We start from the raw sequence: 26,893 nt of genomic DNA on the forward strand, positions 1-26,893 counted from the left end.
CGTGCACACAAACAAATAGTACATGTTTCTACCATAATGTCTAGATTTTGCAACCGATCGAGAAGAAAACACTCTCACATAAATTTTAATTTGAATTTCAAGTAATAGTAATAGTAGCGACTTTAAACACTGTTGAATTTTTTCCCCAAAATTGTCGAAAGAATGTTTCGAATTCATTTTCTAAACTCATTTTGACGTACCAATGATTTAAAGCGAAACGAAGTTCGTACGGGATCAGCTAGTTGTATATAATAAGTACCTAGATATGTCAACAATAAAAGATGGAAAGTCTAATCATAATTACATGACCCATTTGGTCATGCGGCTATGATTGGGCGGGGCTTATTGGCAATGAAAGTAGCCTCGGGATGTGCAGCTGCCATTCTGAAATGGGTTACTGGAATTTCAATAGAGCTAACACCATCAGCACCCGCGATTGAACAATGTTAATCAAATAGATTAACATTGGCTCTTTTGCATAACATACCTGCCAGCTCAGGGGGTCGTTGAATGGATAATACATACATACATACAGTTCAACTTTCACATGTCCTATAAAAATATGTATATGTTCAAAAATTATCAATTATCGTTCGTTGCATCACTAAAATAGTTCTCAACAAATTCCCGTTGAAAGTGAAAAATTAAAAAATTTTGGTAAAAAGTAACGGTGCTTTTGTGAAATTTTTTTAAAATTTGCACTTGCCCCGTTTATGGGGGCAAGTGCAAACGCAATACTTTTTCCAAACTAATTCACAGATGAGTCAGTGTATCGGTCTTAAAATGAATTGAATACATGTTCCGGAACGTTTTATCAACTTTGATTAATATGTTTGCGGTTTTCTTGCAATATTGATAACTTTTTGGAACTCCATTTTTGGTGACTGTTGTTTTAAGCAAAAGACCTTCATTTACTAAGGCATTACGGAAATTTGAACATCCGCTTCAGATACAACACTTAGGAAACTCCTTCTGACCATTTTAATATAATGCTGAACCATTTTGGTGATGAGTTTTCTGAAATGGCTGATGTTACATGGCTTAAAGGTGCGTTTGCACTTACCCCGGTAGTGTTGTTTGCACTTGCCCCACAGTGTGGGTTGACAAGAGCGAATATTATTTTCACAACTTCCGGGGTGTACTGAAAATTTATCATAAATTTTCTGCTTTCACTTGAATATCGGTCTCGAACACTCACCTTTTAACAAAAATTCGGATTTGAATGCCCTTTTTTGTAGTCAAAATATGCAAAACAAAAACACACTGTTCATGTCTAGTATGTACTTGAATTCGTGTGTGATCAAACAGTGCCGTGTTTTTAGTGAAAAATTTAAAGAAAGTATAGTTTATCTATGTCAGCTTGTTTGTTTGGGTCTAAACAACAATTTCTAGAAGAAGAAATATTTTTTACTTTTTTTGTAACAGAGAAAAGTTGAACGTTTGCACTTGCCCGAGTTTGCACTTGCCCCGGTGTACCTTATATAAAAAGCAATTTCTGTATGTTTGTTTGTTTGTTTGTTTGTTTGTCCTCTATAGACTCAGCCGTCTTAAAAGCTAGCGGTCTGAAATTTGGCATGGATGCTCATTAGGACCAGGAAGGATGAAAAATGTTTTTAGATTTTCGGATGACCCCTTCTGAAGGGGGTCGTCCATAGAAGACAAATATTGTTTTCGCGATATTGACGTTATTTTTTGTCGGATCGTGTTGAAAATTTGCACATGAGGGTTATAAAAGACGAGAAATCGATTTCAGATGTCAAATTATGTGTAAGGGATCGTCCAAAGGGGTCGTCCATATTAACTGTTCGCTGTTTTTGCGATATTGACGTTATTATACATCGTATTCAGATGAAAATTGGTACACGATAGTTTTGAGTGTATCAAATTCAGTGTAAGGGGCCGGCGAAAGGGGTCATCCATATTAAATTTTCAGTATCTTAGTGATATTGACGTTTTTATACATCGGATTGGGATGAAAATTTGCACTTAGGAGTTATTAGGGACGAACAACTGATTTCACTTATCCAAACTAAAATCAGGGGTCGGCCAAAGGGATCGTCCATATTAACTATTCACTGTTGATGCGATATTGTCGTTATTATACATCGGATTCAGATGAAAATTGGTACACGAGGGTTTTGAGAGACGAGCAATGGATTTCAGGTATTAAATTCAGTGTACGGGGCCGGCAAAGGGGGTCGTCCATATTAACCTTTCAATATTTTTGCTATATCGTTAATATTATACATCGGATTGGGATGAAAATTTGCACACGGTAGTTTTCAGGGACAGGCAATCGATTTCAGATGTCAAATATTTTGCCAGGGATCGACGAAAGGGGTCGTCCATATAGATTAATTGATCACTGGTTTTAGCAATATTGACGTTATTATGCAACGGATTGCTTTGAAAATTGGCACACGGGAGTTTTGAGGGAAGGGCAATAGAGTTCAGATATCAAATAATGTATAAGAAGCCACCGAAAGGGGTGAGTCGAAATTTATACACGGGTTTTTTTTGGCACGGTCAATTGATTCCTGATTTCAAATTTCGTAGCAGACGACAAACACAATATTTTTTCAATTATTACTTAACAATGAATTCAAAAGTGCATCTGGAAAATGCTTGGCAATTGACTTTCATGCAAGCTGTTCATAACATATTCCAACTTGAAAGCGAAACGGAGTTCGTATGGGATCAGCTAGTAAATAATAAAGGATGAGAATTCACGAAGAATAGAGATGTGGTGTAATACGAGTGGTGAATTAAGTAACCACCATAAGCATTAAAGCTTTGCATTTTTAAAGCTTTATACCGGCATTCAAGTGCTAAATTACACTATATCAGCACATCAAGTGCAATTTTGCATTATAACAGCCCTTCGAGTGCTATTGAGTTCGGGTTCGGCATTCGTGGCGAGTGGACGTGTTTGAGATTCTGTCTGGCTCTCTCGTGGTGTAGCCACTTGTGTGGGTTGGTTTTTTTTCACTCGTTCTGGTCGGTCAAGTTGGGTTTTCATTCAGGATGGTGAGGTTTGTCTTTCAAGGTTGATCGATTTAATGGAGTTTTTCTTAAACATTATTCGAATTAGTTTAGTTATTGTGCGTTTGGAAAATGCTTCTGGTTCCCAAAAAAACGGTGGTCTAAAAGGTGAAAATTTTAAGGAAAAAAAGGGTTTTTCTCTGAAAAGATCAGATTGGTGTGCTTCCTTAATAAATCTATTGTCATGTTAGGAAAGTGAAATCGTGATTCATGATATTTGTTTGAATCGATTTGGTGTTTCGAACGAAGAACTGTGTCAGATCATTTTTAATACCGAAGTGCTGTCGTCAGTATATACATATGTGAAGGTAGCATTATTTTCCCGTTTTGCGTCGTAGTGCTCCCGTGGGAGGTTATTTGGATTTTTCCATGATGAATCCATGAATCTAAACGTATGCGTAATACCTGTCGTAGATCAATAACAACATGTTTATGTTATTAATTTGAAAACAGTTGCGTAAGTGATTGACTTGTTCATCCATACAATACATACATTCACACATCCTACATCCACACCACAACAGTTCATACGAAGCCATGGTGTCGGATATGCGGTGATTTGCATTGAAGATTTGCTGAACTTATAATCTACAGGATACAAGTTAGCGCATGCGTTTGCGAAACTGCGGTGAATCCGTGCACTCATGGTGAAGTTCCTTCAAACATACATACAGTTGCGTTCAAAAAAGAATGAAATCGCGTGAAGCTGCGCACCCACTTCTAACTTTGACAAGCTGCCATTTCTCTCTCGGTTGATAATTTTTAATGAAAATTTCACACAATCTAGTTCAACTATCCAACTAACACTCTACAAAATTTGAAGTCTTTACAATGACGGGAAACAAAGATACAGCAATTCCCGTAAAAAAGGTAAATTTGGAGTTACTTCACTAAATTTGCTGTATCTTTGACAATTTTCATTGAAAAATCTTGAAATTTGGTCCAAAGATGTAAAAATGCTTGATCTAATACCAGGCCAAGTTTCGTCAGAATCGATGAACGGGATCACAAATAGTGCCGGGTTGAAAATAAGGTTCATTATCGCCCAGCAGACGATTTCATTCTTTTTTGGACGGTTGTTAGTATGGAAAACATCGTAATCCATGTATTCTTGGTATTTTATTTCACAAAACCAAAATTTATCACAAAGAATGTTGTAAATTGATAGGAACTTCATTATTGCTTTGTTTAGAAATAGAAATTGTTCCAACAGAGCTGGTATTGAAACACAAGAGCGAATAGAATATTCGCTTTAGTTGTGGATCTAATTTGATTACCGGTATAATTAGCAGGTCATTTCTGAAACTCTGTTCTTCTTATTCAGAACTCTGTTGAAACATTTTCTTTTCCGAAATAAAGTACGAATGAAGTTTTTATCAATTTACAACATTCTTTGTGATAAATTCTGGTTTTGTGAACGAAAATACCAAGAATACATGGATTACGATGTTTTCCATACAAACATCCGTCCAAAAAAGAATGAAATCGTCTGCTGGGCGATAATGAACCTTATTTTCAACCCGGCACCATTTTTGATCCCGTTCATCGATTTTGACGAAACTTGACTTGGTATTAGATCAAACATTTTTACATCTTTGGACCAAATTTCAAGATTTTTCAATGAAAATTGTCAAAGATACAGCAAATTTAGTGAAGTAACTCCAAATTTACCTTTTTTACGGGAATTGCTGTATCTTTGTTTCCCGTCATTGTAAAGACTTCAAATTTTGTAGAGTGTTAGTTGGATAGTTGATCTAGATTGTGTGAAATTTTCATTACAAAATATCAACCGAGAGGGAAATGGCAGCTTGTCAAAGATGGAAGTGGGTGCGCAGCTTCACGCGCTTTCATTCTTTTTTGAACGCAACTGTAGCAACCCTTCGAGTGCCATGCTGCATCATTATAGAATTATACCACTCTTTTAAAATGCAACGAGCATTTTATCAGCTTTGCACAATGCTTTTGACAACATAGCTCTTAATCAGATCAACAAATGCTTTTTAGCACTATGTAAGCACTACACAGCAAAAAATTTCTAAAAATATACGGAATCTAAAACACGAGTGATCTATTTTTTCACAAGTATAATCATAAAAAGATGTAATTTTCCACTCGTTTTGATGTAATTTTAGTCTTTTCTCAAAAAGCGAATAAAAATAAATTGTTTTGGTATAATTTTAGATTCCATGATTCAAAAATAAAGTGGCCAATGAAATTTATATCACAAGCAGTGTAAAATTATATCTGATTGATTTAATATTGGACATCTTTGTATTCAACAGTGCCCCAACCTGGCAGTGCTCTTGATGGTGGGTGTACTTTTTTTTTCTTTACTGTTTATGTTTTTTTTAATAAATAAATGTTTAATAACAGTAAACTATAGTGTATTTTTCTACTCAAACGATTCATAATATCCCAATATTTCATAAAAATTTATAAAATTCCGAAAAAAAACCTAAAATTTTACAAGGCTGTGTATTTTTACACGACAATATGCTGTTCTCTTTTCGTGCATCGTTTTTGGTCTAAATTTACACGCCTCGATGTAAAGATGATGTAATTTTAGATCATAAACGGTGTTCCGTTTTCGTGCATCGTTTTCAATCTAAAATTATACGAAATTTTCTTGCTGTGTACGGTGGAATTAGGCCAAAGCAAATTTGCATTGATTGATGCTAAATAAATGCAAATTTAGGGCACCGATTTGCTTGAAATTTCATTCAAATGGAGCTTTTTTCCAAAGATTTAACGTGAACCGCGAAGCCGTTAAATTAACAAAAAAATTCATGTAGCAAATTTAATCCGAGTGATCCCCTTAATATGCATAAGCGAATAACAACAAAAGACAAATTCAATAACATGGCAGGAAAAAGAGCTCAGCCAAAAATTAAAAAAAAAAATATTGTTTCCCCGCATGGTCGTACCTCATTTGAACGCCATTTGAATTTTACCAGCATTTTTCCCGCCAACTCATTAGCATCACAGTGGTCCAGGACGCAACTTTATCGTGACGAAATTACAAAGATACAATAAGAGATAGACAAATGCTGTATTCATCAAACCATGCGCTTTATTATTCTTAAATCAAATACTAGGGTCTGTCATTTTCGCATGATTTACACGTAAAAACTCTTTCCAGTGAACAGGTAGAGCCAAACTGTCTCTAACTTTTGTAAATGTTTCATAAAATAAAAATGTCTTCTAGTCATTTGTTTGAAATTGAAATTCGCACATTTTTTCTCAGAGCGCAAACTTGTATCTGGAGGCGTTCGTTAGCTATAAAGATTTTTTTAGCAAAAACTTTCTAAACTGTAATACCTCGTATTGATGTAAACCAAAAAAATATTATATTTCGGCATTATTAAGTTCAAATATTTGGGTTGTGAAATAATGAAAGATGGGTTATTTTTATAACTCAAGATAAAAATTCTGAAGTTTGTTAATTTTCAATACAAATTCACACATTTAAAGACCTTATGAAAGAGAACATACTCATTTTTTACTCTCATTTTTTACACTCATACAGTTATTGTCTGAGCCCATTGCGATGCTTAATTAACCGATTTAGTAGCTAAGAGCTAATTTTCTGTGATTAAAGCAAAATACGATTTTTTGCTAATGCCGTTCGGTTTTAATAATGCACCGATGATTTTCCAAAGTGTTAAGAACGAAAATTTTCTCGAATATAGCGCACATGATGATGTTTTTGTCCTATCCTATCCTAGTCCTATTTTGTCCTAGTTTGACCTGAGGGTTCTTCAGATTTTACCCTAAATTTCAAATTATGCACTTTTTGGCGACTTGTTTTTTCAATTTGCGAAAAACAAATTATACAATTTTGAAATTATGGGAAAAAAAAGAACCCTAGCAGAAGCCCGTACGATAATTCAAAAAATCCCCATGGGTCTTTGCAAAGCATTAAAAGTTTTGATGAATGCTTACTAGTCGCCGTAGGAAAACTTCCCCGTACCACGGACGTAACAGATCGTTTAAGGTTAATCTGTGTATAGTACACAAAAAAACGGAGATCGAATTAGAAACTGCATTCAATTTTTAGTCAAATTAAACTCGTATCAGACCCTAGCGAATTCAAAATAATCCGAAAAGTTATTAATAAACCTTTTTGTGAATAAGCCAATGAACGAATTTTCACGAAAATGTTCTACAGACTCATCTTAATATCTAAGGTTCTTAATCCTATGTTTAAACATCGTTTTGGACACAGTAGAATCAAACAAATTGGTCACAACATTGAAACATCGTTCACGGAGCTGACTTGATCGATTCTGGTACCGTTGATACAATACTCGAAGCAGACGTTGAGCTGACGGCGACTAAAAGTTATGGACTTGTATTTTTTATGTTCAACTGCATCTCATTTTCGGAGCACCACAGGAGAAGCTCGTCGATGTCAGATTGAAGAGCTTGGCAATCTAGAACCGAAAATCATCAGCATACAGCAGCATACAGGATTTCAGACGGAAAGTCAGGTCGTTAACAAAAAGAACAAATATCAAAGGGCCTAGAATACTGCCTTGTGGGACACCTGAAGTCAAACCAAAAATACGCGGACGTGATGTATTGATCTTGACAGACGCTCTTAGATCGGTCAAATACGATTGAAGCCATTCGGTCATCCAAGGAGGAAGACCCATGTGAACCAGCTTTTCAATGGCAAGTCGATGAGGAACTTTACCAAAAGCCTTACTGAAGTCAAAGTAGACTGCATCCACTTGTCGAGGCTTCTCGATTTCGGTTGATAGGAAGTTGGTGTAACACATTAGGTTTGACACTGTGGATCGCTTCTTAACGAATCCGTGTTGATAGTCAGAGATCAAGTGACGAGTGGCGTTATAGAGCACCGAGTGAACTATATGGCTTTGCAACACAGGATTGAAATTCCTCGGCAATTTTCCACGGAATTACGACAACCGGATTTATGTATCAGAGTTATCAAGGCGGTCTTCCATACCGCAGGAAACTTCCGTTCGTGAAGAGAACGATTGAAAAGCAGACAGATAGGCAGTTCCATGACCTTTTTTGACGTTCAGCTTTTCCAGCTCAGCTAGGACATCACGTTGCGTAAATTGAAAGATGGTAGTGTAATGTCATGCAGAGAAATACCCTGTCTACTCGCATCAGAAAGCTCAGGTGAATTGGGATTGTTCACGCTGCTGAAGAAGTCGGCAAACAGATTGGCCGATTCCTTAGTAGAATCTGCGGACAATTCGCGGTACTTCATTTGCTCAGGTATAGATGGGTTGTCCTTCAGGTTTAATTTCATTCGGTCGATGTAGCTACGAAATTATGCGGCTTGGCAATCGTTGTATCGAGTTTCGAGTTGTTTTAGATTTTCTTTATCCTGTTGGGACTTGGAACGTAGAAAACGCTTTCGTACAATATTTCGAAGATGCCGAAGTTCAGAAGACCACCACGGAAGTTTGGTTGTGTTGAGACGTCTCCGCTTACGTGGGATGATCCGCTCCTGTCCTGTCCTGACATCGAAAAGCTTTTCGTAAAACAGCACCGTTGCGTCATCCGTTGATTTGTCACCGAGTAACTCAAGCAAGTTGATCGAAGACAGACTTTGAGTCAACAGTATAGTCACACTTGCAAAGTCGAGCTAAAATTCACCGTAGTTTGTTGGAGAGTGTGCGTCACAGTTATTATTAATAGTAACACAGAGCACGAAAGGATTGTGGTGTGCATCTGGTCTCAAAAGACTTGAAGGGGGTTCAATCACTTCAACGTCACAAGTATCACTAACGAAAGCGAGATCAAGAATATGGTCATTTGCGTTCCGTAGAGAATTAACCTGACTAAGTCCAGTAACCAACATCGTTTCGGTGAATGTTGACTCTGCTTTGGTCGATGCATTGGTGGGTATATAACAGTTTAATTCCTCGGCATAAACCCAAACAAGTCCCGGTAGATTATAGTCCCCCAGAACAACGATTGTGTCTTTTTCAAAAGAAAGGTTGCAAATCTCCTGAACAGCCGAAGCGTGCAACGAGTAAACCTCAGCAGGAGAAGATGGCCGTATGTAGATACCACAAAGATAAATCGTGGACTCAGGCAGTTTCAAAGTGACAGTCACTTGTTCCAAGGGGCAGGAATCACTCAGCGTGACCGATGAACAATGCAAAGACGACTTAACAGCAATTAGTACACCTCCACCCCGAAGAAAGGAACTAGTTTGAACGTTACGAAATACTGAATAGTGCGAAGTGAGCTCAGAATTAAGAACGTCAAGGCGTAGCCAAGTTTCCGTTAGAACGATAATGTCGTAATCGCAAGCAGCCGCGCTGAGATAGAAGTCGTTGGTTTTCATTCTCATACCTCGGACGTTCTGGTAGTAGATTGTCAATTGACGCCGGGAAATGGTGGAAGCCAGATGCACGGTGCGTTCTGTGTATTCAAGAGGAGCAATTGATGTGAGTCCGACAATGGTAGTACAACCGTTAGGCTGCGTCGAGGTTCTGGTATAGGTGTCTCTTTCGGCGCTGGATTCTCTGATGCGAGTGATGGACTTGAATTGTTCCACGTGGGCGCTGCAAGAAGAGAAATCATCAGGGGAAACCGTCGCTCTACAGCCATCAAACTCATCTGATAAAGGAGCTTGGGATCCCTAGACCAGGTCTACACGCAGGAGCGGGGCGACTTTGATGGCTGGAACCAGATGCGTGATTCTTAAAAAGACCGGGTACAAGCTCGACTGCGGTGGAGGGCCCAGGGACTCCCATAATACTCGGCTGCAGGCACCCCGCTGATGTTGAGCACGAAGAAGTAGTTGTTGGATTGGCAAAGTCGTCCGTGGTATGCATGCTGGAAACCGGAAATACTTGAGGCAGGTCATTGGGATGATAGTTTGGATACTTGCCTGCGAGTGGGATTCGGAAGACTCCTTCCCGATCCACAAAGACAGGATCGGAAAGACTCTGAAGGCTAGAGCAAAATGAGTGTGGAAAGCGGCTGTTGATGATGGACGGCACGACTGTTTTGGGTGGGTAAGGGTCTTCCTTATGACTTCCGCAGGTGCATCCCGGTAAAGGTTCGGAGCAGGTAGGGCTGGTGCTTTCATTCTCATGAAAATTACTGGAATCGTGATACGACGATGAACATTCGCTGAAATCCGAAAGTGCATCAGGGAAAGGAATAGTTGAACCCGTTACATTTTTAAACTTGCCTGCGAAAGATCCCACCCATTTCCGCAAAAACAGGGCCGGGATGACTTTGATGGCAGGGTACGGACGACTAAAGTAAACTTTGGCAGCGAGCCTCGATGTTGGACGGCGCGACTGTTTCGGGAGGTATGTATGTATGTTATCCACTATGGGTTGTTACGGATAGAAAAGCAGCGGCTAGACCAGCCAAGGCAAGGTACTCTAAAAGTACGGAACCTCAGGGCCGGCTGGCTACTGGGTAACCAAGGACTTTACGGATAAAATACAGAAATCGGAAATTTCATGTTGATTGTGGTTTTATTGAAGTTTTTATGTGGCGTGTTGTCTGTGTGTATAAAACAATGTTCTGTGTCTTGTGTAGCGTGTATTTGGCTCACTAACCGTGATGTGCTGCTGCTGCTGTGTAGCGACGTCGCGGTTCCGGAATTCCAGTTCCGGAAGCAGGAGGACCGTCGATTTAAGGGCGTATCGACGGGGTGCCGAAACCGTCGGCGCCAGCGGGCGTTGCTGGACTCGGTCGTTGCAGGCGTCTTCCTTCGTTGGCTATTAATCGGCCTGCCCACGAGAGTGCCCCGTATCCGGACAGGCCGAGAAGGGAAGTCCTCCTTAATAATTAGGGATCCGCAGAACCCGAGGACGAAGATGATGATCCTTTACGTTTTAGGCGCGAGACCACAAAGGGTCTGCGGGCCGACCCGTGCCGAAGACACACCGGTATTCGGGTGAATTCCGTGGACGTTCACAAACACTATACAGGACACGACTTCACACACGGACGCCTGATTCAGAAGAGAGCGAATTTTCCTGAAGCAAGCTTCCTTATCGCCTTCCATGTTCTCTTTTTATTTCCTCCTTTTCCTCCTCTGTGAATTGACAGCAGCCAGCAGTAAAATGTAGCCTACTGTGGTGCTATCTTGTTGTGAGACTCGACAAGGAACATGAATTTTCTAGAGCTAAATATACAATACTACAAAAATGAAAACAAAAATCAAACGATTTGTAACCAACCGGTTACAGGGTGCACGGATTTACTGCAGTTTTAACCTAAGTATATCTTTTGTTTAGAATTTGAATTCGACAGATCTCTTATGCACCAAACTTGGACCACAGAGCTTTGTTTACGCTGTTGTGGAGCTAAAGTAGACTATGCTCATACAGGTTCCAATGGTTTAGGAATAATAAGCTAGATTTCGCCCAGAGCTCAGGGTGATCAAATTTTCATTCATTTGCTTAGAGAGTTACATAAGTTCATCAGTGTTTTAACTACCGATTCGAATGACTTTCTTTTTCGAAGTTTCCTATCGACACCGGAAATAGATCTGACTATATGCCAGTCGTTCGACCAGCTTAGCGCTAAATTTCTACAAGATCCAAAAGTTATCAGCGTTATCACAACTATACCCATAGTGTTCGAATCATAAAAGAAGTCACAAACATTAGTTCCGCTGCCAAAAAGTTTATTCCGTTTTATTCCTCATCTTCCTCTTCATCACACTGGTACATTTTCTTCAACTTGGCAATATCACTTGGACTCAATCGGGATCGCTGGCCAATTTCCGCCCCTTCCTCTTTCGGTACGATCGTTTTGTTCCCATCGATACTGAAGGCCGTTGCAGAATAATGCATAACACTGTCATAGTCGTAGGTGGAATTAAAATGACTGACTTTATCGGCGCCATGTTTTTCGAAATTGTTCTCCTTTCCTGCTTCAATTTTGTCCCAAACAATTGTGACAAATTCATCCCGATCGCTGGCACTCTGCATGTGATAGAATCCAAGCGCATGGAGGAACTCATGCATGATCGTTCCCGTACGGAAGCACCCTGTGTCCACAGCGGCGGGAGCTAGATTCAGATATTGGACCCGGCCCATGTAGCCAACCGACGAGAAACATCCGATGTCATCTCCAACCACTTGAATGTAGGCCGTGGCGTTCTCGTCAGCCTCGGTGAAATTCAAGCAGGACGATCGACCAATGATCCCCATGGCCGTCTTAATTTCCTGAACGTGTACCTGAGCTAAAGAGATACCGCATTAAAAATGCATGTCTTGGAAACCAATTAAAATAATACTTACTGAAATTAGTGGTGTCGATCTTGTAGTACACGGTTTTGTTGGGCCAGCGGTAGTTCACGTCCAGGAGACCGTTTCGCTGCTGGGATCCGCGGACGATGGCCAACTTTTGGAACGCGGTGAGCACCAAATCTCCCTCGAAGTTTCCACTGGACAACTCGGGGTCGGTTTCCGGTTGGACCGGGACTGCCAGAGCCCCCGGTCCCACCAAACACCAACCGCAGACCAACAAGATCGCAAAAGATTTGTTCTGAAAGGGAATCGATTACCTTTTTCGAAATAAAAAATAAAAAAGAAATAAATCTTACCATTTCAAACTGGTCTGCCTGACGTTATCCGGAAAACGGCTGTCGAGGAATTGGCAGCTTACCGATGTAAAGTCCCATCATTTATAGTTTAGGTTTACCGTTTAGTAAAGAATCTGTAGTGACGCTAGAAGTATCGATAAACCCCACTCGAGAACGGATTTTACCCGATAGATTTCGGACACGTGCTCAAGTGCACCCACACAGCTAGTTTGGAGTGATTCGATTGAAGTTGAGAAAATATTTACGTCGTCTAACTGAAGTGTGTTTTTCTCATTAATACGAACTTAGAATAAAATTATGTTTAAGTTACTGCTGTTTTTAAACATTACCTGTAACTTAAATATCGGCATGTGTTTTTCATGTTTTCCTTTCGATTTACTATCTTGCTAATTAGTACTTGAAGTTTTCTGAGCCTATCAAAGTATGGGAACAGCTTCGCAAAAAAGTAAGTCTCGGGCATTGAGTGAAACTAATAAGAACTTATTTTTTACAATCACATAATGAAAGCTTTCATGGTCTCAAATATTGTCTAAAAAGATTTAAACAAATTTCAAATAATACAGAAGAAAAAAAACAACATACAACAGTTCTATTTTAAACGCATTTATATAAAAATCAGTGATTCGTTTTAGGGGAGAAGCAGGCTATATGCGCCTACTTAGCAGAAAACTGATTTTTTCGAATACCCAATCGAATATGTGTTCAAAAACTATGAGCAGGCATCTGTTTTCTATACATTGCCACAATGGGGGAAAAGGTGTTTAAACTGCGAAGAAATTCAATATCTTCCTCCTACACGAAACAAATCTATGAAAAAATACTTTCCGTTAGTAAAAATATCCAGAGAATCGATTGGACGTAGTTTCAGAGACCCTACGAGCTTACGAACGGAGTTATAGTGGCTTTTTAACCCCTAATTCCCCTATATTTTGTAAACAAACCAGGGAAAAACTATTTTAAGAACAAAAATAAACCCATCTTGTGTTATTTTTTTTTCTGAAGAATCGAATGAAGATTGTTTGAGCCACCGCGCGCTTAGAAAAATGGAGTTATGGCTGTTTTACCTACAGTTCCCCTATAATTTTCAGAAAAAAGCATGTTCAGACTTCCAAATTTTGAGACGTATCTTATGTGGTTTTTTTTTTCAAGGAATTGAATGGAGGCTGTTTGAGTCACCGTACCCTTCAGAAAATGGAGTTATGGCTTTTTCACCCTCAATTCTCTTACATTTTTTAAATAGTTAAGAAAACGCATGTTCGGACTTTCAAATTTCGAACCAAATGGAACGTATCTTGTGTGATTTTTTCCGAGGAATCCAACGAAGCCTATTTAAGCCACCGCACGGATTGGAAACTGGAGTTATGGCTGTTTTAACCTCAACTTCGCTACATTTTTCAAAAAGTTCAGAAAAAGCATGTTCGGACTGATTTTTTTTAACCAAATGAGACACATCTTGTGTGATTTTTTCTGAGGAAACCAGCGAAGCCTATTTGAGTCACCGCACGCATTGGAAACAGGAGTTATGACTGTTTTACCCTCAATTCCCTTACATTTTTCAAATAGTTCAGAAAAATAATGTTCGGACTTGAAAATTTTGAACCAAATAAGTAAGACTTATCTTATGCGACTTTTTTCGAGAAATCCAATGAAAGCTGTTTGAGCCACCGCACGTTTCGGAAAATGGAGTTATGGCTGTTTTTCATTTTTCATTATTTTAGAAAAAAAGCATGTTCGGACTTGAAAATTTTGAACCAAGTGGTACGCATCGTGTGTGATTTTTTTTTCCGAGGAATCCAATTGAAGATGTTTGAGCCACCGCACGCTTCGGACAATAGAGATATGGCTGTTTTACCCTACATTTTTCTACCTTTTCAGAAAAATCATGTTCGGGCTTGGATTGTTCACAAAATATAGGGAAATTGAGGGGTAAAAAGGCACTATAACTCTGCTCGTAAGCTCGGACGGCCTCTAAAACTACGTCAAATCGATTCTCTGGATATTTTCACTAAACGAAAGTACTTTTTCATGGGTTTGTTTCATGTAGGAGGGAGGATATTGAATTTCTCCGCGGTTTATACACTTTTTCCCCCATTGTGGCATTGGAGTAATTTTTATGATGAAATCTCCTTTAGTTTTCGAGAAAATAATTTTATTATAACTGTTGTCTAAATTGCCGAGCTGAAAACCGTGCGGGCTAAAAGCGCCTATTTATGTTTTAAGCAAAATGTATGTTTCTCTGGCAATATTTTCGTATAATTTAATTGAAATGCTAGAAACTGATAACTTTCATACGACAAAGCTATTATCAAATATATTAAAATAAATATACCTCACTCTCAGCCTTATCCATACATCTCATCAAGGACATGCATGTCAGCACCACCTACTGACGAAAGTTCTTACTAAAGCCACTGATCGTACCGCCATCACCACCTCTAGCAGTAACAGCGCCACCTACAAGTCAAAAATCTGCCAAAAGTAGTTCAGATCGTCGATGTTTATACATGGTAGTTAGAACTTTCTCCATAGGATGGCGTGCTTGATGTGTCGCCTTGGATTTTGAAGAGTGAGGTATATTGATTTTACTATATTTGCTGTTATTTTATTTAAATCTATGTCTTTTATAATTGCATGGAATAAACTAAAGTTAGGGTTGCCTTATTATGAAGTCAGTTAGTTCTTAAGAAAAACTTTATCAAATCTGTTTTATGATCTTCAGTTCTCTCTTAAAATGTTAATTGGAGCTTAGATTAAGGTTACCAGATCCAGCACGTCTCCAGGCCGGATAAATCCGGTTTTTTTTTATCTAAAATCCTGGCAAAATCTGTTAATGAATTTCATCAAAACTGATTAGTAGATTTTTATTCGTATTTTAGCCCTCCGAAAACCATTATTTTTATAATATATTCATGAACTAAAAAAAAAAATTAACAACAGAATTTGTTTTTTTTTGTTTGATTTGGGAATGAATCCGGGAAAAATCTGGGCATTTTCAATGAAATCTGGGCAACCGGGCCGACCGAACTTTTCCCAAATTTTGTATCAAATATCCGGGCAAATCTGGATAAAACCGGGCAATCTGGCAACCTTAGCTTAGATTCTAAGTTTTAGTGTTAGAAATCATAAATTTACTCCATTTGACCTGTTTTTATGGAATATGGGCATTTTACAAACATGATGGGGGTGTTCTGAACTGACCTTCGAGACTTAAAACGGCATTGAACACGCATATATCAACTGACAGTTCATGAACATATTAAATCTACACCTTATGGGATTCCGCGGTTAGGAAATACTAAATTACAACTTATACTGGGCAGAGCAGAGGAATCAAACATAAACCAATTGAACTTAACCTAAACTAGAATAATGTTAAATTTTGGGCAAATAGGTGGCTAGCGGTTGCAAATATTAGAATTTTAACAAAGAACGAGGATATCAGACTAAACGTAAGATATTTGAAGTAACCTAAAATATATCCCAACCTAAGAAATTTAAACTGCAAGAATTTAAAACGCTCCCAATTTCATGCGAATAAAGGTGTGTTAACAATTTGGAACCTCATATTTCTCTTGTCACCCTGCGATCCGCAAGGACAATATTCCTAACTCTTTTACGGAAGGATGTCTGATTCAGCCAGCTCCGCAGCCACTGCTGCCCAACATGGTAGGAGCGTACCCAGCAAACCAATAAGCACTGTTATAAGCCAAATAAAGGACAAATAACAGCATTTCAGTGCTTACAAGCCGTATAAAACGTTTACAAATGCCAATCAGCACTCAGACATTCAAATGCAGAGAAAGCCGTGTATAAGCTAAGCAAGTGAATCTAAATGCCTTTAGCGGTGTTTAGTGGTTATCATTAAAAAGAGCGGTGTTTAGTGGTTGTCATTAAAAAAAAATTAATCAAAGCGGATTTTCTAGCTTCTCGTAGTGGTAGCTACCTTAGCGGAGATTGGGTACCCAACTCGGGCTCTACGGTACCTACGTACCCTGATGGTCGTGCCATCTACCAGAGTTGCGGCAACACACGAGCTTGGGACAGCTTTTATAGATCGACCCACGAATGTGCCGATTGAGAATCAAAGGCCAGTTCTTCAACATTAGCATCATCAACATACACTGCCATCACCTCGGAAGTACCGTTGACGATAGAGATGAATTCTACGCGCAGCTGGAACGTGAATACGACCGTTGCCCATAACATGGTATCAAGATCGTCATCGGGAATTTTAAAGCTCAGGTAGTCCAAGAGGAGGAACCGACAATTGGAAGGTTCAGTGCGCACCAGCTGACCAACGAAAACGACCTCAAACTATTAGATTTCGCCAAACACCGTCTCCCACACAAGTACACCTGGAGATCACCGTACCAAACGCAAACACAGAGCGACCACATTTTGAAAGACAGCCGGACCTTTTTAGACATCACCGACGTCAGATCGAAGCGCCAACATCGATTCTGATCTTTTTCTGGTGAGTGGTGATGGTGAAGATGCGCCCAAAACTCTCCGTAGTGAACATCATATGAAACCGACACCCGCCTCGGTTAAATATCGCACGACTGAAGCAACCTGAGGACGCGGTGGACTACTCGCAATCGTTCGTAGCAGCGCTGCCGGCAGACGGCGAGGTAGGATCCCATCCAGGTAGGACCTTCATCATACTGTGTGTGCCAGGTTATTTCACAATCGGGATTCGATCTCATGACCTTTGGCTTTGAAGACAAGGATGCTACCCTCTAGGCCACGATCTGCGAAGCCCCTCTCGAGGACTGTTGGGATACCATCGGGCATGTGGAACGAACTCGACGGAACGACTGGTTCGACGAGGAGTGCAGGAGGGTGATGGACGAAGAGAAAGCCGAGCAGGCGTCAGTAGTGTATAGAAGCACCCGTCGAAATGTGGAAAATCGCTGACAGCGGAAGAGGCAACGAGTCCGAATTTTCCAGGATAAAAAGCGCCGTCTGGAGGAGGAGGGACTCGAGGAGCTGGAGCAGCTGCATCGTTCCCAAGAAACACGAAAGTTCTATCAGAAACTCAACGCATCTCGCAAAGGCTTTGTGCCGCAAGCCGAAATGTGCCGAGATCATGAAGGCTGAGTTGCTGAGGGGAAGCCAGAGAAAGGTACAGAGGGACAAGAAGGGCTAACGGCTGGGTAACGGAACGCCATCGACCTTAAACAAAATGGTCATTTTTAAGTTGTATCTCTGAGTGCGTACTATGTAACGATCAACTAGCTCAGGCGGCTCGGACACTCAGGGTCGGCGCTGCTAAGGGATGGCTCAACAAAAGGTCAGAGGGACCGCGCCCAAGAAAATCCCTCCCCCCACAACCTTTCGATGTATATCGGCTCGAAAGAAGTAAATTTGTAACGATTGTTACAAATTGATTGATGTTAAATTTTACATTATTTTATATAGGTTATAAACATAAAGGGAAAAGGGATTACGGTGCGGCCGATCTTCTGCAGATGATCTTCCGGGCAAGTTGAGTTATGGGCTCCATGGGTTTGAGGTAATGTTGCTGGGTCTGGGCTTGGTCGAAAGCCAAAGCCGAAGGCCACGTAATAAAAAAAGGAAGGTGTTTATTACCTTGGTTGGTGGGTGGACCCCCCGGCTTGTTTGGACAGTGTACCCGGATGGCTTGGTTGATGGCGTGACTGCATGAAGTGAAGCAGCGGGCCGCCTGGTTCGGCTCGACGGCGTCTGCTCGGTTCTGCTGGATAGAGAGCTCCCCGGTTCGGTTTGTCGACGTTTCCGGATAGTAGGACCAAACGGTGCGCCGCCTGGTTCGGCTTGACGACGTATCGCCGGGTTCGGCTGGACGGAGAGTCGCTCGGATTATCGGGACCACGTGGCTGTTCGATCTGGCTGGACGGCGTGCTATCTGGTTCGGTTAGACAGCGTACTGCTCGTTTTGAGTAGACGGCTTGCCGTATGGCGTGCCGCTCGGTCTGTTTGGACGGCTTGCCGTATGGTTACGGACGGCGTGCCGCTTGGATCTGCAGGACGGTGCGTGGTTTGGATTTGGCTGGTTCGCAGCTTGACAAGGCCGTCTTTCTGGGCCACTTGGCCGGGAGCCGATATGTCGGGACAATTGGCGACCCTTCCCAAAAACGGTTCCCCTGATGGATTTCGGTCAACGATGTTTCCATTAACACAACGGTTTTTTTACCATGCGGTCACCGAACTTGCACCTTAGACCTTGGACGCCAACGCACCGTCCTCGATCGTAGCCAAACTTTGAATGCCTCACCGGATCTCCTCTTCGCAACTTTTTCTTCTTCACCTTCTTCTCCGGATCTTCAGCTGTCATGTCACGTCATCTTCATTTTGAGCGCACGATCGTGGGATGGACAACGGACATGATCAATTAAGCTTCCTACCAGACAACAAACAACTATTTACAAAGTGCCTTATTTGTCAAGAAAAGAGCCTTAGAAAATTTTCAATTTTGATTTGAAATAATTTAATATATACATGGGATGGGTTCTTAGAATTCATAACGATTGCTACCAGTACGTGTGTACGGTAACAACTACGGCAAGCCAAAACGTCCGAGTACGATTCGTTCCGCATTGCAGAAACAGTGCTAAACCCGTGAAAAAAGCCCGACGTTAACTACGGTCAACTACGGGAAAGTGTGCAACAGGCTCGTTTGTTTGTGGAAGGGATCTAACAGGTAACCCAAGGTCCGGAACACCATTCATGTGCCCGACCTAACGCCTTGCCGCCATTTTGTTCCCTCTATCACCAGGACTTTGTAATTTACCCTTGAGTTACGGTACCGGTTCCCGAGGCAGCTCACTTGAACGCCGAGCACAGCTCCCACCCAAAACGTGGACGGCCCGCTGACTCCTACTCGAGGGTGCCGTGACTTACCACCACGAAGTTATCGACGTGCCGCATACCATCCTTCAACGCAGTGTGACTCCGCTAGGAGAGTATTCGTTGTTTTCATCGAGCTACTCGAAATAGCTTGAAACGTTTGGACCAACTGGCAAGTAATTTCGTTTTAATTTTCACCGAAAAAAGTCAATGGAAACAACAAACAACTCATCGCGGCGATTAACCAGTTAATCAGGTAGGAGAGTTTGTGCCACTCTATATTGTATTGCGGATCAGTCGACAAGTGCCTTTTTGTACAATTGAGGTAGGGGAATAAAGTGAGCGAGCAAAGCTCGAAACTTAATTATCTAGCGTTTGCTTGTAGTGTTGATTTTCGAAAAGTCGCCCGAGGCAAGAGTTGGGGGAGTCGTAACACTGCTGGAGAACTTGGCAAATTGTTTCAAAGATCTTTATTACCATCACAAAAAGCCATCGATCCATTCACGCATGGGCAGCACCTTGGCGTAGACACCGGGAAAGATGGGATCGGCACACTCGTTGCCCCATGATACGATTCCTACCAAGGCGCCGGCCACGACAAAGGGTCCCCCGGAGTCTCCCTGGCAGGAATCTCGACCACCCTCGCCAACAAACCCGGCACAGAACATCTGCTTCGAAACTGGATTGATCCATTCGTACAGCACCTCGCAGGTCGGCTGCTCAACTATCGGTACCTCCACCAGTTGCAGCTTCTTGGATAGCGGGCCTTCTTTCTGCGAAACGAAAACAGAAAATGTTGACGGTTTTCGAAAAAAAAATCTAGTTGATTATGTTCTACCTCGGTAGATCCCCAGCCACTGATTTTCCCTAGAATCCCGGGAGTATATTGACTTTCCGTGGTTGCCAATTTAATCGGGCTCACACTGGGGTTGAAAACTAAACTCTTAACCAGCTTAAGGATTGCTGAATCGTAGTCGAACACATCTTCGTCGTAGTACGGATGCACCTGGTACGAAGCTACTTTTACCAATTGACCACCGTATCCGGAATTTTCCGTCCCAGCTCGAATGTAGAATTGTCCTCCACTGGAATGAAGATTTATGTTTAATTTTGCCTTCACAATTTCCGATTTTGATTCCTACTTATTGACACAATGTGCGGCCGTTAGGATGATCTGTGTGCTCAGAATGGAGCCTCCACATGTTAACCGCAACAGAGCCCGGTACTTGATGAGAACAGCCACCTGGTAGGGAACTTCGCCGATGGTCACCGGATGTCCTCCAATGATTCGTGGTTGACTAGCAGTTGTCAGTGGTGGACTGACCTCGGTCGACGCTCCCTCATAGCTGACATTGACATCTGCAAGACTGAAGCCAGCGAAAGCAACCAGAAGCAAACCTATGGTAGAGAGCATTTTGAACAAAATGCGCACCTTCAGATATTCCTCGGATGATAACAAAAACAACAATGGAGTTGAGCCCTTGGGAAGATTACCGTTATATACGTTACGGAACACGTGACCAAGTCGTACGTTATCTGACGATCTATGATAATTATCATGGGTTGAAACGCATCTTTCCCTAAAACGGTACAGCCAAATGCAGTGGGCGCCGAGACATTGACCTGGTTTTCGTTATCGTTCTGATAAAAATAGTGCTCTGTTTCGAACATGCTGATAAACGAATTCAAATAAAGGTTAGCATAGTTATGACTTATCCGTCAGTTTCTTCGAGAAACTCTTTTGAGAGGTAGGGTTAAGGTCATAACAAGGTTCCTGCTGATGGCATTGTGCATATTTAGTGATTTGTGAATAAGGAAAGAATATAAAATATAGCATAGTTAGGGGTTTTGAACTTTTTCCGATGGTTTTTTTGGGATTTTTCGTTTTTTTAAATAAAGGAAATCTTCAACCCCATTTTATATCACCCTTCAATTATTTAAGCTAAACGATTTAGAAGACTGTGCGTTTTTGCGTCAGTTTTGATCCGTTGTGATTTACTACACACTCATTCTGTCATCAAATGGAACAAAATTAAACACTCAGAGGAAATTTTATTATAAATGTCATAAGACATGTCTTATTAACAGCTTTTTTGCGCCCAGAATAATTTCTCATAAAAGTCTTATGAAATTCTTTCAACTTTCATACAAAGTTCTTATGAAAAATAGAAGAAGCGGCATTGTGAAAAAATAATAAACACATTCATTCCATCAGTCATTTTTTTGTTTACTTTTCAGCATGGTGACCGACGAAAAGGACGAAAAGTAGATCGGGTACGGAAGAATGACTGTTCACTGACATTTTTTTTTAGGTTTTATTTTTGACACTTTACCAGCATTATGGCATTCGTGTCTTTTTCACTGACAAATCATTTCACACGTTAGTGTGTCAAATTTCACACATCATAGAAATAAGTAGACCAACACATTAAATCAAATACTGCTGCACATTAATGGGAAATACCGCTAAAGGAAACGAAATGTGTGCGTTTCACACATTATGCAAAAAGCGTTTAAAACGGGAAAATTTGTGTAAATGGCAAAACAGTTCAATTTTGGTAAACGGGAGGTAATAGTTAAACTTATTTTCAATAAATTGGATATAAAAGCAACATGATTTGGAATTTAAATGATTTTTTTTTATCAATCCTCGGACATGATTGGTAGTTGTTTATTCAATTTAAGTGCTGCGGGGGGAGCAATTCCATCAGCTTTTTCTACAGCCAGAACATGCCGGCCATACAAGGCCGGATCTGAAAGAGAAATTCATAACTCTTGCGTAACATTTCATAAGGACGAAACTTCCAAATGTAAACAAATCGAGTTATCTATTGATTTCAATAGACGGTAATACTATTAATATTCTAAAAATAAATTTGGTAAAGATAAAAAAAAAACTAGCCTATACAAATTATATGTTAAAAAGGCGAAACTACCTTTTGAGATTTTACTACCACTTTTCGAGTTACGCCGGGCGAAACTATTGTTGTGTTTTGAAAAACGGCGAAACTTGTTTGAATTTTCAAAGCGTACGATTTTAAAGGCATTTTCACGAAAATTTTGGTTTTTACCATGGAATTCACGAACTTTCAACTATTGTTGGGTAAATATAGTAACATATTTCAATAAATGATTTAATTTTCAAAATATCACATAACTTTTAGATGCAGCAGCACTTGTGTTGTCTAGCTCGGAAACTGTTTCATTGGACGATAATCAATCAGTAAATCCTTTTGAGGAAACATCACGAACGGAATGTATTCCGTCCGAAACGAATGAGTTATCTTTTGCTGATATTTCGGCATCTACCCCCAAAAAGCAAAGGATTCATAATTCATCTGCTCTAGACCTTAGAACAAACCCTTCATTAAATAAAACTCCAGTATTCGGTAATCCCAGGGCAGATATAGAACAACTGGAACAAACACTCTCAGAAAGGGGCAATTCCAGTTGCATTCTGCCAAATGCTGACTCGTTCTTTACAAATTTGAGCAATTTTGAACGGACATCTTTTGGTCGAGCTGGTACACCTGGCCAAAACACATTAGAGAAAACAGTGGCAATACGATCTTTTAATAATCCGGAGGTCACGAAAGAAGATCAAAAGAGCGTCATTTTGTCAGATGATGACCAAGGTGATGTGGACGATGAAACGGAGGAGATTGTTCTGGGGGATGCAGTCGAAATGAACGATTTTGTTTTGAATGAGTACTTTGAAAAGTATATCAATCAAACAATATTTGACAACAAAGGACACAAATTGATTGAACATGGTAAGTTTGAATGATGGTTGAATAATAAATGAGAATTATCTTGCAAATATTATCTGTGTTGAAAAAGGACAAATTTTCGAAGTGAAGTCACATGGAATGCTAAATACAACTTTTTTTACACTTCAGAAGCCAGCAGTGCAAATGAAGCTCCCGGTGATTTGGGATTCAAGGAGTTGAACACGGAAGACATCGTTAAATCTAAAAAGCAGACGAAAGAAGACAACAGATTAGCCAAAGTAAGAGGAGAAGCATACACCCGAAAGGATGGTACTTCTGTACCTGCCAGAAGTTTAAAAAAGGCTTGCAACTGTTTCCATTTAAAATGCTTCAAAAAATACCCTGAGCATATACGTCAAAGGCTTCTCAATTTATTTTTAAAATTGAAGGAATCCGGACAGCAGCAATTCATTAGTAACCACATGGCGGTGAAAACAACAGCAAAACCAACGGTATGTACTCACTAATAATAATTAAAAATTAACTAAGCTCTTCAAAGTTTAATAATGCATTCACCTCATTCCTTTGCTAATGACTAGACTACGAATGCAATAGTCGTATTTCTTCTTTTTAAGTTCGAGATAGTTAGATTAAACTATTTACAAGTGATATTTTTTTTAAAACTATTTGCAATTTACTCTGAGACAACACCCAGACAATCTCTTCAAATAAATATACACTAAATTATCTAATATTAATTTAATGATATTTTTTCAGGTGCTTAATTCTAGAAGATCCTTTACTCGAACTTATTATTTACCCGGACGTGATGGTAGGATACGAGTCTGTAAGGAAATGTTTATGGCAACCTTGGACATCACCGATAAGAAAACAAGGACTATTGCTACTAAACTAATTACTGGCCTCGGTTTAGCTGTTGATGATCTTAGAAGTGAATTTACTTCACGTCTAATCATTTCAGAAGATCACCTCAATTACATCAAAGCGCATATCAATTCATTTCCGGCATATTCATCACGTTATTCTAGAGAGAAAAGCCAGAAAAAGTATTTGAGCAGCGATCTCAATATCGCGAAAATGTTCCGTCTGTACAAATCAAAGTGCGTTACGGATGGTCTCAGGCCAACTCACTACAATACGTACAGAAAAATATTCAGGACGATGCGCCTCAGTTTTCGCAAAACCAAACTGGATACCTGTAACGAATGTGATAAATATGCTATGCGTCTTAAATAATCAGAAACAGAAGAAGAAAAAGAAAAGGTTATTGAAGCCAGAGATCGTCATCATACTCGAGCAGCAGCTGCATATTCTGCGAAAAAAATAGACATGCGAAAATCAAAAATTGATCCGGAAACAAGGACAGCTTGTTTCGACTTGCAAAAATGTTTACCAACACCACATTTGACTTGTGGGATGGCCTATTATGCCAGGCAACTATATACGCTTAATTCTACTATTTTTGCGACTACCTCCAAAGGCAACACGGTTGATTGTTACCTGTGGGACGAATCAAAGGCAAAAAGAGGGTGTCAGGAAATAGGGTCTTGTCTTTGGAAGGATTTACTAGGCCTTGATGTAAATATCAAGTACGCCGTATACTATTCTGATAGATGTTTTGGCCAGAATTTGAATTTTATTATTTGTTGCATGTTCACCAATTTTATTTTCAAATGTTGCTCAGAAAAAAGAAACTTAGAAGTTAGTCATAAATTTTTGACTTCTGGGCACAGTCATACACAGTAAACGAAAATTACCGAGTTCGGTAATTTTTTTACCGAAATCCTAACATGTGTAAATCGTTAAACTGTTCGGTAATTTTTTCGGTAAAAAATAAACGAACATCGGTAAATGAAGAGTCGATTTACCGATGTTCGTTTATTTTTTACCGGAAAAATTACCGAACAGTTTAACGATTTACACATGTTAGGATTTCGGTAAAAAAATTACCGAACTCGGTAATTTTCATTTACTGTGTATGGAAGTGGATAGCGCCCATGCCGCCATAGAAAGGGCTAAAAAAAACCATAAGGGCTCTATTGAAACTCCTCGAGGCTGGGCTGTATTTATAGCCTCAATTCATAAAAACGTCCTGTGCGATATAGGATTTGTATACAAGATTGTTTGCATATATATCTGGTATAATTTAGAGGACGCAGCCACTATACATGCTATCTCACTCACAGCCAACTATAGGTGCCGTTGAAAGCATCAAACGCATCGCGCGTCATTGTACAGTGGACCGTAAAGAAGAACACTTGTGTTTGTGTCAGGTGAGCATGGGAAGCCAGCTGTGGACCATCGGGCGATTCCTGGATGCGGAACTCCGAACTCCCACACGTCCCATTTCATGTAAGGTACACCGGGGTAAGTGGGGACGGTTTTTCATATAGTTAAACTTTCAAAAATCATTAAAAAATCAGCAGTGGGTCAATTTTGATAAAATTGCGTTCAATGGCATGCAGAACATGTTGTTCACAAATGCTGAAGAGATGAGCTTGATAGACGCAAAGCGAAAAAAGTTATCACGTAAATTGTTATGGACGGCTGGTGTCTTCACTTACCCCGCTTTATGGGGTAAGTGGGGACGGTAGATTTTCCCTTTGATTCCTCAGGAAATTTTCAACAAATTTGTGTTTTTTGGTTTAATACGTTACTTTATTGCTCGAACCGTCCGAAATTTAAAAAAAAATCATGGTACTATTAATAAGGCATCTTTCAAAGATTATTGTGTGTAATCCGATATTATCGAAAATATAAACTTATTTTAAGAAAAACAAGTACTTTTCCCAACTTTTCATGATCTGAATGCTAAATAAAGCTAAATTGTATTGAATGAAGGTGAGAAAATTGAAAAAATGTGTAAACATCAAGTATGTATTAAGCCGTCCCCACTTACCCCAGGTAGGGTTTGGAGACACAATTTTAGATTTTTGCAAATAACCCTTTTTTCGCAATTTTTAATCGTCGTTTCTTCTCCTAACTGGGTATTCCGAATGTAAGGATTGTTTCAATGTAGAGCTTTTCGTCAAGAGCCAGCTAGTTTACGAGAAATTGGCTATTGAAAAGGATGCACGTCAACTCCACATCGTAGTTAAAAATAGAAAATTTACAAAAAGTCACCGAAAACATCCGCAACTGTCGGAACCGTATCTCTTTTACAGTTATTGGATAGATTACAAGTAAATTTAACATTCTGCATTAAAAGTTTGAAAAAATAGTTCACAGTATTGTTTTAATAGCCACCATCCCCACTTACCCCGCGTCCCCACTTACCCCGCGTCCCCACTTACCCCGGTGTACCTTATACGAAATGAGTCAGGAGGAATTTTTAAATTTTAAAAAACTTTTGAACATTTTTACCAGACCAAAAACTGATCATAACGGTAATCTGGTTCGATTGCGTGATATTTGTCACTGTTTTGTTAGGAACGAACGACGATGACGCTTCCCTTGATGCTCTGCAAAGTCCCCCCCTCCCTCAAAGCCCTTCCCAATCCCATTTCAACCTTATCATCGTCGACTAAATCCACAGCGAGCATAAAACCCGGTGAAGATTCCCGGCTCTCTATACGTTATGGTTACTACTTCTTCTTCCTTCCTCCCTCCCTCGCTTCGAATGGGAGCTGCCGCACATAAAAAGGAATAAATTTATTATTATCATGCTCGCCATAAAAGGATACAGTTTATTTCAGAACGAGGTGTTCCTCCCTTCCTTCTTCCTTGT

General features: G+C 40.0%; 3 protein-coding genes across 3 annotated transcripts in view; 1 reads left to right on the forward strand and 2 right to left on the reverse strand.

Annotated features, from left to right (window-relative positions):
- Positions 1-11,666: 11,666 nt before the first annotated feature.
- LOC129748293 (seminal metalloprotease 1-like) lies at positions 11,667-12,679 on the reverse strand. The gene is made up of 3 exons (XM_055742833.1): positions 12,608-12,679; positions 12,303-12,549; positions 11,667-12,244 (listed from the first exon to the last, which is right to left on the reverse strand). Exons 1-3 carry the CDS (start codon positions 12,608-12,610, stop codon positions 11,694-11,696), a joined length of 801 nt encoding a protein of 266 aa, XP_055598808.1. The 5' UTR covers positions 12,611-12,679; the 3' UTR covers positions 11,667-11,693.
- A 7,235-nt stretch (positions 12,680-19,914) lies between these two features.
- On the reverse strand, positions 19,915-21,158 carry LOC129743180 (trypsin 3A1-like). Its single transcript, XM_055735153.1, has 3 exons — positions 20,578-21,158; positions 20,274-20,520; positions 19,915-20,208 (listed from the first exon to the last, which is right to left on the reverse strand). Exons 1-3 carry the CDS (start codon positions 20,847-20,849, stop codon positions 19,915-19,917), a joined length of 813 nt encoding a protein of 270 aa, XP_055591128.1. The 5' UTR covers positions 20,850-21,158.
- A 4,137-nt stretch (positions 21,159-25,295) lies between these two features.
- Positions 25,296-26,893, forward strand: part of LOC129748619 (astacin-like metalloendopeptidase) — a 33,196-nt gene continuing 31,598 nt past the window's right edge. Inside the window, exon 1 of the mRNA XM_055743282.1 lies at positions 25,296-25,533. Within this exon, the coding sequence (XP_055599257.1) occupies positions 25,335-25,533 (199 nt within the window). The 5' untranslated portion in view covers positions 25,296-25,334. The remainder of the gene's footprint in view (positions 25,534-26,893) is intronic.

Source organism: Uranotaenia lowii, chromosome 2 (assembly GCF_029784155.1).
Source record: "Uranotaenia lowii strain MFRU-FL chromosome 2, ASM2978415v1, whole genome shotgun sequence".
Lineage (NCBI taxonomy): Eukaryota > Metazoa > Arthropoda > Insecta > Diptera > Culicidae > Uranotaenia > Uranotaenia lowii.

Excerpts from the sequence above, each read along its gene's own strand:
- LOC129743180 (XM_055735153.1), bottom strand. The coding sequence starts at position 20,849 with ATGCTCTCTACCATAGGTTTGCTTCTGGTTGCTTTCGCTGGCTTCAGT. Across the intron at positions 20,521-20,577 it reads GCCGCACATTGTGTCAATAA|TGGAGGACAATTCTACATTC; the intron begins GTAGGAATCAAA and ends TCTTCATTCCAG. Across the intron at positions 20,209-20,273 it reads GTGGCTGGGGATCTACCGAG|AAAGAAGGCCCGCTATCCAA; the intron begins GTAGAACATAAT and ends TTCGTTTCGCAG.
- LOC129748293 (XM_055742833.1), bottom strand. Across the intron at positions 12,245-12,302 it reads GATCGACACCACTAATTTCA|CTCAGGTACACGTTCAGGAA; the intron begins GTAAGTATTATT and ends GTATCTCTTTAG.